Source organism: Aplysia californica, unplaced genomic scaffold (genome assembly GCF_000002075.1).
Source record: "Aplysia californica isolate F4 #8 unplaced genomic scaffold, AplCal3.0 scaffold00214, whole genome shotgun sequence".
NCBI classification, from domain to species: Eukaryota; Metazoa; Mollusca; class Gastropoda; order Aplysiida; family Aplysiidae; genus Aplysia; species Aplysia californica.
The window spans coordinates 887989-905844 of record NW_004797484.1 but is presented as its reverse complement, the minus strand read 5'-3'; the positions used below and the strand labels follow the sequence as shown (position 1 = coordinate 905844).

The 17856-nt window shown below is 39.2% G+C and overlaps 1 protein-coding gene across 1 annotated transcript in view; it reads right to left on the bottom strand.

Annotated features, from left to right (window-relative positions):
* The window catches only part of LOC101862505 (xanthine dehydrogenase/oxidase), a gene marked incomplete in the record, with an annotated part of 42769 nt that extends 40291 nt beyond the window's left edge, over positions 1 to 2478 (bottom strand). Inside the window, 2 exon segments of the mRNA XM_013083157.2 lie at positions 203 to 342; positions 2281 to 2478. Coding sequence (XP_012938611.1) covers positions 203 to 342; positions 2281 to 2342 — 202 coding nt within the window.
* Between the last annotated feature and the right edge of the window lie 15378 nt (positions 2479 to 17856).

The window sequence follows — 17856 nt, the reverse complement described above, 5'->3', positions numbered from 1 at the left end:
AGAAAGAGAGAGAGAGAGAGAGAGAGGGGGGGAGGGGGAGAAAAATGCGCGTAAGCGTGACGGTTTATGTTTTATGCACTGGCAAGTATTGGTATGGAACACATTGTCTACAATAGAAAAAACAACAACTAAAAACAAACAAGTGAGACGGAAACAGCAATGACGACTTCTGCATAACACCGTCCTGGGCATAATATACTACCTTTGTACGCCGTTCCATTTATGGTGATTGTGATGTCATTCTTGACGTCACCAACGGCCCTGAACTTGAAGAAATGCCCACAATTCTCGCACGTGCACGAGTAGATTCCATTCTGGAGGCTCCCTCTGCTTGGCAGATGTCTAGATATCGAAGGGGAAGAGAAGAGAAAGAAGAGATAAGAACATTTAAAGAAAGACAAGTAAAGTTTCACCATAATTTATTCCCGTTCGTGGAAATTGGGATACAGTAAATGCATACATTATTGTGTATGAGAAAGTCACTCAGGACCAGACGGACGGATAAGGAGAACAAGACAGCCCAGTCAGAGATGAAAAGGACAAAAGGCGGTGGCGATGAATTGAGCATACCCACATAAAGTCAGGCAGCTGCTTAATAAAGAAAGTGTTTAAAAAATGTTTGGAATCCACAGGGTAAGAGATCAAGGTGGATGCCATGGAAAAATAGAGAAGAGTCACAGGGAATGATGTGCAGAAAAGTGGTAAGACATTTAATACTATCAAAAAGCTAGTCCAGGGTTGGAAAAGGCAGTACGTGTCTGTTCGTGGCTTATACGTCAAGAGAACGTCCCTCATCGAAAAGCCGTGCTCTGCGCATGCAGTCCCGTTGTTCCTCTGTCCCTCCCACGTACAAATATCTAGGAACAAGGAAGGCCGGTAAACTTTATCTTCACTCCGGCACATAGATGTCCCGCTTTTGGGGGATCAAACAGCTGTAGTGTTCAGCAGATCACACAAACGGTTACAAAAACCGCTGTTAATCGATCCTTTGGGGGGTCAAACAGCTGTAGAGTGTTCAGCAGATCACACAAACGGTTACAAAAACCGCTGTTAATCGATCCTTTGGGGGGTCAAACAGCTGTAGAGTGTTCAGCAGATCACACAAACGGTTACAAAAACCGCTGTTAATCGATCCTTTTCAAGACAATATCGAAACTATTTGATGCAAAACATCAACTTATGGGGGGAATAGGTTGTGGGGGGGGGGGGCATGGTAATTTTTGTACCTCAGAAGTTGAGGGGGGGGGGGATACTCCCTGAACCTCTCGGCCCGGAAAATTACACACAATTAGGCTTAGCATTAAAAACAATCAGGAAACGACAAATGCAGTTTTTGGGACACCTGAATAGACATAAGGGTCTTGAACATCTAGCTCTCACTGGCAAAATTGAGGGCAAGCGAGGCAGGGGTAGGCCCAGAACAACATACTAGGGAACCTAAACAAGTGGGTAACAGAGAAAGATCAGGGAAACGTAGCTTTTCTGAGAGCATCCGAGCAAAGGAATGAATGGAAAAGCATTATCGACGATGTCTGTCGCAGATCTGGCACTGGATGATGATGATGATTAAAAACCGTCTTGTCCAATGTCGTTAGAAATTACCTTGGTAACTAACGAGGGAGGGATTAATAATAGAGACCCAAAATGTGTACAGAGAGAGATTGCCTCTGGATACGCGTATCGGGTCAAGTGAGGGACGTTCTCTTGAATTTTACCCTCTGTGCAGGACGAGGAAGACAGTGATATAATGAGTAAAAACATGTACATAACTTAATTCGGCTGTTTTACAAAAAATCACATAATAAATATTTACAATAAGGAAAATAGAGCCATTCTTTTAGGGTGTGGAGGGGGGGGGGGTCTAACTTAAAATGTATAAGATGAACTAATGCCAATGTTCATATAGGACATATCGGCATCAAGCTTTTCAAGTGTACTAAGCCCTAAAAGCAAAATTATTCAAGAGATATAAAAACATTCAAGGGCCGTGCCTACATTATATAGAGAGAAAAAGAAAAGAAAGAAAAGAAAAAGAAAAATGCGACTAGTGTTCATTGCTTTGTGGGACATTTGGACTACTACAGTAAATACGTGCGGGTGTATGCGCCTCCTAGCTTTTGTCAACATTTAGATTTCGATTTTGGACAAATTATTTTCTGAGCTTATTATGTAACCGATACCATAGAATAAGAAAGTGCAATTAACGGAAGAAAAGTTTCAAATTTTGGGCTTAATACATCTGAAAAACTGGCTGACGAAATTGTTCACAATTAGGCGCACCTGGCTGAGCAGATCGGACATGACAGAGCCCCGGAAGAGCCGTTGGCCTGAAGGCCAGGCATCGTTTACGCCTTCGTCGTCGTCGCCGTCGTCGTTAGCAACTTGCTCTCGGTAGGTTTTGGAACCTCGCCACGTCGTTCGTCTGTTGGCGGAGGAGTAGCGACTCACACTCGAGAAGCGCCAACCTGACAATGACTTATTACAGTTGCTGGTTGGGTTTTCTTGATAACTGCTCTACACCACAGAAGTGGGGAAACGGTCAGGTGGTGGAAAGGTCGGAAATATCTCTCCAGAAGCAATAAAATGTCAAAACGTATCACGAAGTTGTGAGTTGGTGTAAATGTCTTATTATGATCCTTTTGATACAATTTAGAATTTTTAGGAGATGGGATGCTTCAGTCCTTATTGTCAGAGTCAGCTTTGGGAGGCTCTCGTGGCCTAGAGGTTAAGGTGTTGGCCTCTCATTCGAAGGTCCCGGGTTCGAATCCGGGTAGCGATCGAAAAATGTTCTTTCTTAAATTGTCTCCTTTCTCCTCCTTTCCTGCTCTCTGGCAATATTCAGTCGTCTGCTTTCATCTTCTCTTTCTGCTCCCACCCCCTCACCTCCTTGGCCCCCTCCTCTAAGCTCCTGACTTTCTACAGCCTTTCTACTGCTACTCCTTCCATCATTCTTTCTGATATCTTTCAGCCACACCCATGATCGTCTGGTAGGAAAATGTACACCTAGCCTTCTTGGACAAGGGTGAAAAATCTCGGAGGGCCCGTGTGCATGTTGAGCACGTTAAAATCTATAAGAGTAGGCTTTGGCCGCCACCCAGGCAAAATTCAAAATTTCCTACCAACTGAAAACGTTTAATGTGTCCCGCGCGTTCATATGACCTTATGCAGTTGCGAGCGCCGTAAAACACTTACCAAAAAAAAGAGTCAGCTTTGTGGTGTACATGTATATCCCTCTAGGAAAAACTGGAATACTGAATGTAAAGGTCTTCCTGACTGAATGCACAGATCTTGTCTTCCTCACGTAGCAATGAAACCCATGCTCTTCGCTTATAGAGCAAAGAGACTGGCCTTTCCACCACAGAGGCTTGTTTAACATATTATTATATTATTCAAGATAATCAAACAGTAACATAGATTGTGATGATTTACGACACTTGCTTTTCTTTTGCATGTAGGGTGAGGTAAGGGTCGCCTGGTAGCATAATATGTTAAGGTAAATGATCGAGAAAATGGCCGCCAAAGGTTGGTGACTTCCAAAGCTTGAGAGACAAAAACTGCAACTTAATATTTTGTTTGCCTTTGCGCAACGTTTTCGGTAAAATCCACATAGAAATGCATTTAATGGACCTGAAAAGTTCTGAGCCAACACCCCCCCCCCCCTTTAAAAAATATAATAACAACCAACGAACAAACAAACAAACAAACAAACAAACAAACAAATAATAACTTCATTTTTTTATATTCTCGAAGGTCAGAAAAGTGGCCAGCTTCTTCGGTTTCCGTATGTTGACGAACGCCTGATGTCACCACGGGCCACACTGAGAGATTTCGAAATTCCTAAACAGCCAAAACTACCACCTGGATAATCGGATTCATGTCTGTGACCTAGTGGTTAAGGTCTCAGAGGAATAAACAGTGTTTCAATGTACCAGCTAAACTTCATGTTTTTTGTATGTTTTTTTGTTAGTGCTTTGCGGTGCTCGCAACTGCATAAGGTCATTTGAGCGCGCGGAACACATTAAGCATTTTGGTAATAATTAACTCTGCCTGGGTGGCGGCCAGAGCCTACCTTTATCGATTCTAGGACTATCAAGTGATCTTTAACTTGCACGACTTGCACACGGGACCTCCAAGTTTTTTTCGCCCTTATCCGAGAAGGCTAGTTGTTCGATCTTACCTACCCCAAAATGAGAGGTATAGCTGAAAAACAGTAGTATGAAAGAGCCAAGTAGTAGCAATAAAAAGGCAGCAGAAACAGTCAGCGATGCCGGCGGGGGGGGGGGAGCCCCCAAAAAGAGAAGACAAAGGTAGACGACAGAACATGACTAGAGAGGTGAAAGGAGAACATTTTTAAAATTATTCTGCTAAGCTAAGGGTGCGCTATTTCGTTAGTTCCTAAAGTGTAGGACTGCGGATGGTTGGTGGGTGCTCTGTTGAAGTGTGTTCTTTCTTCCCTATTAAATATCTATCATCCTTATCTCTCCTCCTTCCTTTTTTTGTTTGCTACTCCCTTGTTACGCCTCTAATCTTCAATACTGTAGGATCTAACTGTGTAGCAAGTGCCGTAAAACATTTACTGAAACAGAGTGTAGAACGGCTCTTTTCTCTCTAGTAAAGGGCAGCATACGTTCTGTTTCTTTCCTAATTCTATTTCCCCGGATATACGAATATATCTTTTTTCTGTGGAAGGGACGTCCTCGTCACACAATTTGACCCCATAAAAATAAAGTATTATACACTGGGTATCTCTGTGCGTCCGTGACTTTAGACCGGTCCTCGTTATCACATAAAGCATATCATATTCTGACATACACCCTCTTGGTGTCGCGTTCTCTCTCTCTGAGATAATCAGTGATATCATTGTCAAACGTCAATCAAAAGATCAGTTAACATTCCCCCAGCTCTAATTATCAGGTGTGGGGGGGGGGGGGGTTAGAAACTATCCGTGAGTGTGGTACTGCTGAAATAAAAATATTATTTCACAACCATATCATCTATAACATGTCTCCAAGAGACTGAGTTTGAATGCGCTGAATAAATTTTTTAGAAACATGAAGGTCTTTTCCATTGCATAGATTTTCAATTGTTTCTTTTGATAAGATAATGAATTGATAGTTTCATCAAATGTATACTAGTTTCTACCGTCGCATGAAGAAGACCTAAGTTCGCTTGTCGTGTGGAGAACATTTTTACGTGTTTCTCCATCATCTTTCTTCTGGAACGTTGTGCTCTCCACAGCCCGCCTTTCTAATGAATCAAATTGTGTCAATAGGGACATAAAACACCTGCATTGATGAAAGTAATAATGATAAAATCATTTCTCACAAATTAATCTATGCGGCGGTGCTATATTCTCAAACACAAACATCGTACCTAACAGATTTGCAGGTCACTGTGGACTATGGTTCTCACAAAATGTAAATTCTTTGTATTTAAAACAAAAGAAGCAAAGTTTGTACTTACTGAAAAATTTTCCCATCCAGGCGATTTGTTATATGCGTGCTAGACTGTAGTTAAGCTGGGTTTTTAGAAAAATACTCTGATGTAGTCTGCTCCTTTTGTTTCTTTCGGTTTCATTATCACCATGATCCGTTCTAGGTGACATTCTGCGTTATCGTGTTGAATCGGCTCAAACTAAAACTCAAGAACGACGACGACAACAGCAACAAAAGCAATAACAACAACAACAACATCATCATCATCATCATCATCATCAACAACAACAACAACAACAACAAGATACAAGTGTATCACCTGGTTTAATGATTAGGATCTTCACCAGTCCACATAAAAACGGGAGTTCGATTCCTAAGTTGAGAAGTCTATGTCATCGAGAAATGTTTATATTGTTGGGATGCTGCATCCTTGTCAACCTAGATTGATCCAAACAGACATGGTCGAAGTAGTTCGCCTCTTGAAAGATGTATATTGTATTTATAACGTCGAGTCTCATTAGAAACCAATTAATCAATCAGGCAAACTTGCCTGTTTTAGTTATTTACTCAATATATCAATCAGTAACAAAAAGAGCATGAGGAAAGAAAGAGAGAAGTAACGTATTGTCTAAGATTTTAACATAAAAGTAGGCCTTTTAATGCCGCGTGTTTTTAAGGGTTTTTTTAGGGGGGGGATGGTTTTGTTTTTATATTGTTTTCGTTTTTGTTTGTGTTTGTTTTTGTTTTTCAAAGCACATAGAATGTCCGTCATCGAATCCAAGTTCGTAAGCACTATTGTCATAATTATGACAACGTAGAGACACTTCTCTTAATAATAACCTGTGATCCTTCTGTCTCGCAAATATGCAAAAGATAGAGCCCTGTCTAAAGGGCTGTGTACCTAATATCTTTGTCGAAATGAAAAGGTTCGATTTGCACACTAGAGCATCTTTTGACCTCAGATAAACGTATAACATTTGAGCGTATCGGGGAGACAGTGATATTGAAACATATCTAAGGAAAACTTTGAATTCTAACGAAATCGTATCGTTTGCACACCTGGTGGGGCTCAGTGCTTTAAAAAAACCCATAGATTATGTGTCACTAGTTACATTATAAATACAACATTCACGCTACATGTGTACAGATTAGATCTGTAATAAATGTTATCATTGGCCTAGAGTCGATAGCTCGCAGCTTCTGCAAGCACTGATAAAGCTAAAAAAAGAAACCCTACTTCAAAACCAAACCAAACCAAACCAACCAGCCTATTTATGATATTTATGAAAAAGTGTGTGCGTAGGGCGGGGGGGGATAAAACATATCCAACCAAATACCAAAGAACAATGTCCGTACACTAACAAGTAAACAAGGTTGTTGTTGTTTTTTAAATCTCAAAACAAAATCATTAGAATATCTCATGCGGTTCAAAAAGTGGGAATCAATGATGGATTGTAGCCATCACGTTTTCTTTCGTTTTGCTCCCTGAAAAAGGGGCCTTCACCATCAAACGGGTGCTTTTTCTTTTGCTTTATTCCTTCATCCTCTCTTTTCTATCTTTCTCTCTGTGTCTGTCCCCCTATCTATCTGTCTATCTATCCATCTATCTATCTATCTATCTGTCTACTTATCTATCTATCTATCTATCTATCTATCTATCTATCTATCTATCTATCTATCTATCTACCTATCTATCTATAGGTTGTATGCATGGATGCAACTATGTAGGCCCATGTTTGTGTGCGTGGGAGGGGGGAGGGTGTTTGTGTTGTTATTGTTGTTGTTGTTGTTTTTGTGTGTTTGTCTATGTGTTTGTTTCCTTGTACCCCTTGATGTTTGAACGACTACCACCATCTTCAACCCCCTCTCTTTCTCTCTCTCTCTCTCTTCTCTCTCTCTCTTCTCTCTCTCTCTTTCTCTCTCTCTCTCTCTCTCTCTCTCTCTCTCTCTCTCTCTCTCTCTCTCTCTCTCTCTCTTCTGGGATTCAATTGTAGAAAGAAATAGAAATATTTTCCAAAATTTAGTAAAAAAATACCCTGCAAATATCGCCAAGTCGACCCTTACCCCCTAGCGGGAAAGCCCTGTTTCCATCGTAGACCCACCCTTCTCACACACACACACACACTAATCGTTGTTGTGCTTTTAACTTTCAGCATTATGAACCTATCAGACGGGTGAACTGGTTTCTGCAAGGTTGATTTCGTCTGCAAGCAGTGACAAAATGCCGCAAAAAAAATAATTGTTGAAAAATGCCCAAATGATGGTTTTCTCCGATTTTTTTATTTTGACGAGCACCTGATTTCACCACAATGACTCATAACTAGATCTCGCGGTCGTGAAGTGACACGTCTCTGACACGAGGGTGCACCTGCCATGCCATTCAAGGAAGAAGGGCAGTCGGTACTCTATAATATCATATTATGGAATGCACCAGTAACAACAGTACAAAGGAAATATTATGGCACTTTGCGCAGCATTAGGGTTTGGGGGGGGGGGGGATCTTGTGGCCTAGAGGTTAAGATGTTCGCCTCTCATTCAAAGGTCCTGGGTTCGAATCCAAATAGTGACGGAAAAATTTTGTTCTCTAAAATTCTCCTTTCTCTGTCGTCTTTTTTTGTCTCCACTTTCTGCCCACACCTCCTCACCTCCTCAGGGCTCCGGTCTCTTTCTGCAGCCTTTCTTCTGCTACTCCTTGGCTACTTCTTACTGCTGTCTTTCATCCACACCCCTGATCTTCTGGTAGAAAATATCTAGATCTACCCGAGCCTTCTCGGACGAGGGCGAAAAAATTTCGGAGTTCCCGCGTGCAAGTGGCGTACGTTAAAGGTCCCTTGGTGGTCTAAAATCGATAAGAGTAGGCTTCGCCGCCACCAGGGCAAAATTCAAAATTTCCGTCCCACTGAAAAAGTTTAATATGTCCCGAGTGCCGTAAAACACTTAGGCCTACGAAAAATGTTTTTAAAAATACAACGTATCAGTCTCTCGCAAAGACACTGAACTTGATGACGAAATGCCGTCTTTTTCAGCCATAAATGCATCTCACAGTATAAACAGAATGAAAGAGATTGAAGAAAATTTAGTGTGACATGATGATATCTGCACGTAGATCTATGTGCCTAGTCTGACACACTTGTCCATTTGTTCAGATAATAGTGTTGCTTACATTGCTGGTTTTGTGTTGTTAAGGTTGACAAAAAATTTGAACATGTGAAACCTACATCGGTGCCTTATAGTTGACTCTAATGAGTCAAATGTAACTTCCTTGCTGTTTTTTGAAGTCTCGTGGAGGATTGACAGTGCCTTCAGAGGATGTCATTGAAGTGCGTTTGGTATGTGAAAAACATTTTCGATGCCATGTGCCATCTGCTTGTGCAGGGTGTGTGACATTGTCAAATGAGAAGTGTCACAAATTAGTGCAATCTGTTTTGAAATCCTTCTTAATCTTACATAAGCCTATAATTTTAAATTTTCTATTAATTTTTGAAGACACTTAATGGTATTTTATAAAATTTTGATAAAATGTCTGGGTTTGTTAAAGGTGCCCCTCCCTCCTCGCTTTTTTTTTTGGGGGGGGAGGGGGGAGGCTGTTTTATTCTTGTTTTTTGTGGTTTTTTATATTTTTTTCGGGGGGGGGGGTCATTTCCACCATCATACTTCACTCTCATCTGCCTTACCCTCTCCTTCTTCATTCATCGCCCTTCCCTTCCCACCCTCACTCCATCTTTTGTGGAATCATTTTCGATTTTGTTAGAAATATATTTTGTTCTATTTTTAAGTCAAGAAGTCTACGTTTTTGTAAAAAATAATGTCAGTGATGACATTATTTTTCACTGATGAAATTCTATGACTGAAATATCTGCAAATTTTGTTATCCCATTTACATTTTTGTTTTGATCCTTATTATCCTAATTTCTTCGTTAAAACCTGTAAAAAAATTATCTTACCATCACAATGTGTATACATAGTACTTGGATTACTGTAAATATTCGACTAACTGAGCTGGTAATTTGATGCAAATAAGATTTCTTACCATCCTTATTATTTTATTACTGTACGCGAGTGCTTATAATGCTGTAATTAACGTTGGCAAAGAAATTTCGAGAGACAATGGAGTCCGACCAGCTTGTTTTCTAAAAAGATTAACGCTGCGTAAGCTGCACTGTTTTTGAACTTACAAAGATGGCGGTAGCCCCGATAAGCTCCGCCCCCCCTCAGCTTCTACTGGCTTGGAACTGTTGAGCAGACGACGCAACGTTAGGTGCTCTCCCTATATAGATCTAGTTACTCAAAGGTTGAAATAACGATGATGCACTCGTGTGTCATGATTGGAAGCACAAACCGTTTTGAGAAAGAAAGAGGTCGCAACAACAGAACCCCCTCCCCCCCCCCAAAAAAAAAGCTAAACACTTCACACTTTATACATGACGAGGTATAGGCCAATAAAGAGTTGTCTAATAATATTTGTACACTCAGGTTGTAAAACAAAATTATTTGTCGGCTGTTACAACCAGACGTATACAAAAATTAATAAACTATGTACACTACTAAGAGAGTAACTACCAACAGTACAACTTACTTTTAAGAAGTTTGGATTTCAAAATGTAAAGCTGTTTCAAGCATCTCAAGTCATAACTTGGCTTGGTTGGAGTATTGTTAGTACCAAGTTCATTGTGAAATTGTTGACTCAGATAGTAAAACAAAAATATTTGTCGGTTGTTAAAACAAGACAAACTAAAAGAATTAATAGATTTTGCACATCACTGAGAGTGTAACAACCGTCAGAACAGCTTACATATGAAATTTGAAAGGCAAAGGAATGACAAAAAAGACTGTTTCCATCTTCTCAGATCTCAACAATCATTGTCTGGAGTCTAGTCAGTACAAAGTTGCTGATAAAATTGTAGGCTCGGGATGCAGAACAAATTTATTTGTCGGTTGTTACTACCTGGTTTGGACAAAACTAATGTTTAGATAATGACAAACACTAAGAGTGTAATAACAAATATAACAACTTATTATAGAAATTTAGAGAACCGAGAGATAATGCTGTTTCCAGCTTATCAGCTGGGTTTGGCTAAAACCTAAAAAGAATTAAGTTGCTTGTATATCTGTAGACTCGGGACGTAAAACAAATTTATTTTTCAGTTATTTCCAACTAGACATGCACACAAAGAGATTATGTAAATCACTAAGAGCGTATCAACCGACAGAACAACTTACTAAAAAAATTTCAAAGGCAAATAAATAAGGCTGTTTCCAGCTTCATAGATCACAACTAAACTTGTAAAATTTTAGACTCGGGCTTTAGAACAGCCTTATTTGTCGGTTATCAAAACTAAATAAATACTAAAAATAAATAGATTATGCACATCCCTTAAAGTGTAACAGGCTATAGAACAAATTGCTGGAGAAATTTAAATGGCAAACAAATGCAGCGCTATCAAACAAATCACTGCACATCATAACTAGCCTTGGCTAGAGTCTAGATAGTACAACATTTATTTTAAAATTGTAGATTCATGTCGTGAAAAAGAAATGATGCATGCTACAACTAGACTTGGAAACAAACAGAGTATTACAACCGACATAACGATTTACAAAAAAGAAATTTGGACAACAAAGAAATAAGGATGTTTTCAGCTTTTCATTGCAACACGTCACGGCTAGTGTCTAAAAAGTAAACTAGTCAACAAAAATTAAGGAACGTACTGTTTTTTAAATCTCAAAACAAAATCATTAGAATATCTCATGCGGTTCAAAAAGTGGGAATCAATGATGGATTGTAGCCATCCGTTTTCTTTCGTTTTGCTCCCTGAAAAAGGTGCCTTCACCATCAAACGGGTGCTTTTTCTTTTGCTTTATTCCTTCATTCCCTCTTTCTATTTTTCTCTCTGTGTCTCTCTCCCTATCTATCTATCTATCTATCTATCTATCTATCTATCTATCTATCTATCTATCTAATTTACAAAGTTACATCTATAATTGTAGACTTGGGTTGTCGAAAAAAATATTTCTGGGTTGTTACAGCTATACATACACAAAACTAAATTGCAGTAGAAGTCAAGCACTCTCTCTCTCTCTCTCTCTCTTTCTCCCTCTATCTCTCTCTCTCTCTCTCTCTCTCTCTCTCTCTCTCTCTCTTTCTCTCTTTCTCTTCCAGCTCTTTTAACTTGTCTTATACGACCATAGAACATTCAAAAATATTCTCAGCTTCCCGGGAAGCATACAGTGCAAGCAGCTGATGAAGCGCTCAAACACTAACAAACCGACAAGATCTTTCACTGTCTTTGGCTGGGTTCCAATTCCTACCTGGGTGAAGTGAGGAAAATTCTTGAAAAGTACCTTTCCCAAGGACCCAGCATCGGATCCCTGACGGGATTCGAACCAACGACCTTACGGCTGCGTTTCTGAGACCTTAACCACTAGGTCACCGACGTTTACAGGATGCGTTTAAGGTTGTGTGAACACATAAAAACTCTATACAATATAGTTCATTTTGGAGGCGAGCTACGATCCTGCCTGCCAAGGCCAATCCAGGCTGAGAGGGATACAATATCCCAACAGAACAAAAACCCCGACACGCTCAATTAAAATCCCACTATGCGGGAATGGGAAATTTAATCTTTTGTGTTCGACGGCGAAGCAAATAACTCTATACATCAATCGCTGATTTGAAAATTACTCCATGAAATGTGCAACAACTGGAATGCTTCCAACATCAACCTATGCTTCGAGCAATATACGAGTAGCACAATGTGCAGCTACATCTTTCACACTAAGTATCAATTATCATTAACGGTCAAACAGTTGGTGCTACTGTTAACGTAACACGTGGGCACCATGGTGAAATCAGGTGCTCGTCAAAATAATGAACTCGAAGATATCGGAATTTTCCCGCCGGTTTAACAATTCTAGATTTTGTTTTTTGGCTCAACACCTTTTATGTCCAAGTAAAATAATATGTGGATTTTACTGAAAAACATTGATAAAACACTCAACAGATGTAAATTTTCTGTTTTTAAGGATTCTCAAGCTTTGGAAATCAACAATCTTTGGCTGCCATTTTCTCTATAATTTTACCTCTAAAACCTGGCGTCCCCGACCTCTTTCAATAACAAATATCTCAACTTCTATTTAAGATAGATGTGGACTATTTTCATAGCAACATAGTCAAATGAACAGGCCTTAAAATAATACCAATAACTCCAGATGCCTAAAAATTGACGAGCGCCTGATTCCGCCGCAACGTAACACATCCCCGTGGTACGCCTCGTGTAACAAGCAAGGTATTGGAAACTTCTTAAGCTATCCGTGGACTAACTAGTCTGTTTCAGGACTCTGATCTGTGCGAATTATTTAAGGAGCACTCATTTAGCTTCCATTGGAGAATCTGCCCAGCGAGGTGTCAACGATAATTGTTATTACGGCTCGCTTGAATTTCTACGTGAAGGAGCGCGTCATGGGCAGAACGGGACAGTGCGTGTTTTAGAAGTCTCGAGATACAATTTGTAAATGCAGACTTTGCATCCTCTTCCTCTGTTATTTCTTAGTGTGAAACTGAACGGTTTATTCTGCCAGTTTCGAGCATTTTGGTTTTGTGATTTAAAAAAAGAAGCCCTTGAGGTAAGTTTGGTAAACATTTTACGGTGTTCACAACTGCATAAAGTCATATGAGCCTTATTTTTTAATGCTGTGTCCCATCAGAGGGTGCTATGGCAATGGTCAGAGATGTTTAAACTAAAAAGTGAACTTGAGAAACAATCATATTCGTAACATCAAAAGAGGACAGGGTAAACAACCACAACAACACACAAACAAAAATATGATTTTTCAAAAAAGATTAACAATTCCACTTCTCCAGGACTTGCTCTTCAATATCAAATGGTGCATTAAAAATTATTTTTTTGTTATTTATTAATTTCTATGAACTCCACAGAGCAAAGTAAATGTATTTTTATAACTTATGGCTTGGTGTTCTTACTTATTTGTGTTGTTTTTTTTGTTTTTTTTGTACTTTAGGCCCAGGAAAAATATTGTGGAAAACCCCCAGAATTCAAAAGAAAGGCTAGAAAAAAAAGGAGAATACATAGAAAAAATAGCCGATTAAGCTCAAGAAACAGCAAACAGAAACGACCGGCGAGAATTATACCAGATTACAAAAAGACTAGCTGGAGAATTTGGAAAATCATCAGAGAGACCAGTGGGAAAGAAAGATGGCAAAAGGGCAACAACTTCAGAAGACAACAAGATCGATGGCCAGAACATTTTCAATATATTTTAAATAGACCACCCGCACAAAACTAATTCAACTTTGACAAAGTACAGAAAATGGAGGAATTGAACATACGTACGGACAAAATATACATGCCGGAAATTTTAACAACAGTCATAAAAATGAAAAGTAACAAAAGTCCAAGAGAAGACAGAATTACGCTGAGGTGCTTAAAACGATTGGAAAAGAAAGTTATGAGATATTACTTTTATTATAATTAAATTCTTGAAAAAAAACACACCAATGGAATGGAGAAATGGAAATAGAATAAAACTAAGTAAAATGAGAGACTGAAAAGACTATGAGCGCCTGAAAAATTATTTTGCCTTATTATCCCTATTAGAGAGGAGCAAGCGGGTTTTCGACAGGAAAGATCAAGTACAGATCAACTATTTATTCTGAGAAATATTATGGAACAAAAGAAAGAATGGAATGCCTCAACTATTTTGAACTTTGTGGACTTTGAAAAAAACATTTATTGGCACCATAGACAGGCCCTGTGGAACACTCTCAACAAAAATAAGAAACAGTATACGATCATCATATTATACCAAAGTATGCTTCTGTGTCCTAGTTGAAGGGAAACTATCTACACCTTTTGAAGTGAATACTGGAGTTAGACAAAGCTATATAATATTATCACCTGTACTTTTTGAAATTGTGATCGATTTTGTATTGAGATAGAACAAAGACATTGAATCAGGCATTGGATGGACAAATGACACTTATTTAAGAGATTTGGATTTTGCTGAGGACATCTATTTATTAAACATCACAGTACATGTAATGCACACAAAAAAACGAACAATGAAAAGCTGCCAAAAAGTTGGCCATATTAAATAACTGTATGTAAAACAGAAGTACTACGACTACTATCAGAAACTACGCATATCACTCTTTATGGAGAACCCGTTGCACAAATTATTAAATTCTAGTACCCTAGCAGCGTTATATCCAGAACTACAAACTGTCTTGACGACGTCCACCACAGACTTAAAAATGAAATGGGTCAATTTTGTGAAATAAAAAAATAAAAACTATATGGAAGTCAAAGATCATTTCATTGAAGACGATTTTAAAAGTATATACACTGGCAACATTTTGGCCCTATTGGCATATAGTTTAGAGATATGGCAAACAAGCAAAATATTTCAACAAAAATTAAAAAGCTGCCAAGCAAAATGTTTACAAAGAATTTTACTAATAAAATGGAATGAATTTATTACAAATAAAGAAGAGTTAGAAAGAGCTGGAATTAAAGATATCAACACGACCATGAAAAGGAGAAGAAGGCCATGTCTAGGACATGTTCTAAGAATGCCGAAGACAAGATTGCCATATCAGACATGGTATTGGAGACCAACTGGAAAAAGAAAACGAGGAAGTCCAACTGGAAGCTATAGCAGCACAATAAGGGATGAGGAAATCACCCAGGACTTGATGTGCCGAAATTTGATAACCTTACCAGGGACAGGCAAACGTGGCGTCAACCACTCTCCGCCTTATGTTCCTGGTGGTTTGGGGAGAGAGTAAGTAAGTAGTGATAAATCGATAGTTTGATTGGCTTTATTCTGTATTATACATACTGTTTTATGCAGTGCATTGCATTAAACAAAATCAGCAGTTACTCCGCCCGCGCTCGCCATTTTCTCAGTTATCCGGCCCATGTTAAAAACTAAAAATGAATATTTGTGACCACTGCTGTAAACCTTTTCTAAAATGTGAAGCATCGTGATGAAATCAGGCGTTCGTCGGCATAACAAAATAAACATATTAAAACACCGGCAAATTTTCTGGTAGTCGGGATTTTTTTCCGATTTTGTGTGTGGCCTCAGCACCTTATAGGTATATATAGAAACACATTCCTTTGCAACTTTTTACTACAAAATGTTGGTCAAATGCACAAAGAATGCAACTTTGCAGATTTCAAGGAAAGTGAAGTCATCAAAAGTTAGCTGCCCTTTTCTCTATAATTTTACCTTTGACACCAGGCGACCTCACATTCATCAACCATAAATATCTCGACATTTATTTAAGGTTTAAACATGGTTCAGCATGATACCATTAACTCCATTTATCACAAAATTGACGAGCCCCTGATTCGGTATCTACTCAGTGAGTTACACATGCAAAAATTGTACAGACACAGAAATAATTGTTTTTGATATCTCAAGCTAGTGAAGACCTTGATTGAAGTGCACGAAATCAGTTATCCAGTGCTCATCTATGTGTATTTTGTACACGTGATCTTAAACATCTTTGTCAACGACAGCAACAAGAGCAACAATAACAATAACAAAAACAAAGATAACAACAATAACAACAACAATAACAGCAACAACAGCAGCAGCAGCAGAAGAGTAGCAGCAACAGCAAAAACAACAATAGCAACAGCAACAGCAATAATAATAATAATAATAATAATAATGATAAGAAGAAGAAGAAGAAGAAGAAGAAGAAGAAGAAGAAGAAGAAGAAGAAGAAGAAGAAGAAGAAGAAGAAGAAGAAGAAGAAGAAGAAGAAGAAGAAAAAGAAGAAGAAGAAGAAGAAGAAGAAGAAGAAGAAGAAGAAGAAGAAGAAGAAGAAGAAGAAGAAGAAGAAGAAGAAGAAGAAGAAGAAGAAGAAGAAGAAGAAGAAGAAGAAGAAGAAAAAGAAGAAGGATGAGGAGAAGGAGAAGGACTAGAAGAAAAAGAAGAAGAAGAAGAAGAAGAAGAAGAAGAAGAAGAAGAAGAAGAAGAAGAAGAAGAAGAAGAAGAAGAACAACAACAACAACAACAACAACAACAACAACAACAACAACAACAACAACAACAACATTATAATGGTTCAGAATAATAATTATAGCTTCCAGTTGATACCTGGATTGTACTTTTATTCTCTGTCAAGCAGTCATGAAGAATCAGTTGAGTTTCTTCCATTAACAACTTGCATTCTACTTTCCATTTCAGCCACGACCGATAATGCTGCTGATTTACCTAATGACCCGTATACTGTATTATACTGCGGTGGGACTCATAGTCACTGTGCTCTCCGTAAAATGTGGAGATACCGTCATGACTATGTTCTCGAGAGTGGAATGTTTTGCAGAATCTTGTGGCTTAAGAGAACTCGTCCTTGGTGCTAAAGGACTTCTCGATTGCGCTCGATGGTGCCAAACGGACCGTTCCTGTATTGGCGTCAGCGTTGGGCATGCCACGACCCCTAGTCGCGGGTGGGGTGATGACGTGGAAGGAGACTGCTACATCCATAGTGACTGCAATGATGTATCCAAAGACTGCAGTAGTTTCACGGGGGTGTCTGGTGTTTATTATAATTTAAACGGCACAGCACCAGTAGTAACAACAACATTTATTAACAAGTGTCAAAATGGGGGCGCCTGGAATAAAACCTCCAACCAATGTAGCTGTGAGGGCAGTTGGGCAGGCCTTCGGTGTGAACGCTACCTCCACAATTGTTCTGAACTGATCGAGCTGGGCTTTGAAATTGGAGAGCACCTTGTACAAATTCAACCTGAGTTTTCAGATCATCCTGCTCGCATTGTTTGTGGCATTGAAAAGAAGAAGATAAGAACATATATTGCTAAAAGTACGGGGGATTTTGATGCGAACAAAACCTGGGAGGAATATGAGAATGGATTTTTCAGTGACGTCGACAACTTTTGGGTAGGTTTGAAAAACCTACATTTATTGTCCCACACTGAAAACTCCAGGCTGGTCTATGCTGCAAACTTCTCAACTGGCTTGCTTTACAGATCGTATTTTGAATTTTACGTTGGGGACTCAAGTACCAGCTATAAGCTCACTGCCGGACGCAGTGCACTTTTCAAGATAGGGAATCCAACTTTAGATCAAGGAACCAAACTACAGGACTGTTTCACGTTTGCTAACGGGACGGACTTTTCAACACATGATGCGGAGCACTGCAACTGTGAGCCAAAAACATGCGCGTCACGGGCTGGCGCAGGCTGGTGGTTCCGAGATTGCGATATACGATGCAACCCTCTGGCTAGGAAGTATGAAAATCTGCCACAAAGCTATGCCGAAGATCGAATACACCTGAGCAAACTCAACTTGTACAATTCTATTTACGCAAAGAACTTCCAGTTCGTTAGTCTTTGTTTTGCTCGTAATCGGAGTGACTAAACGTGCT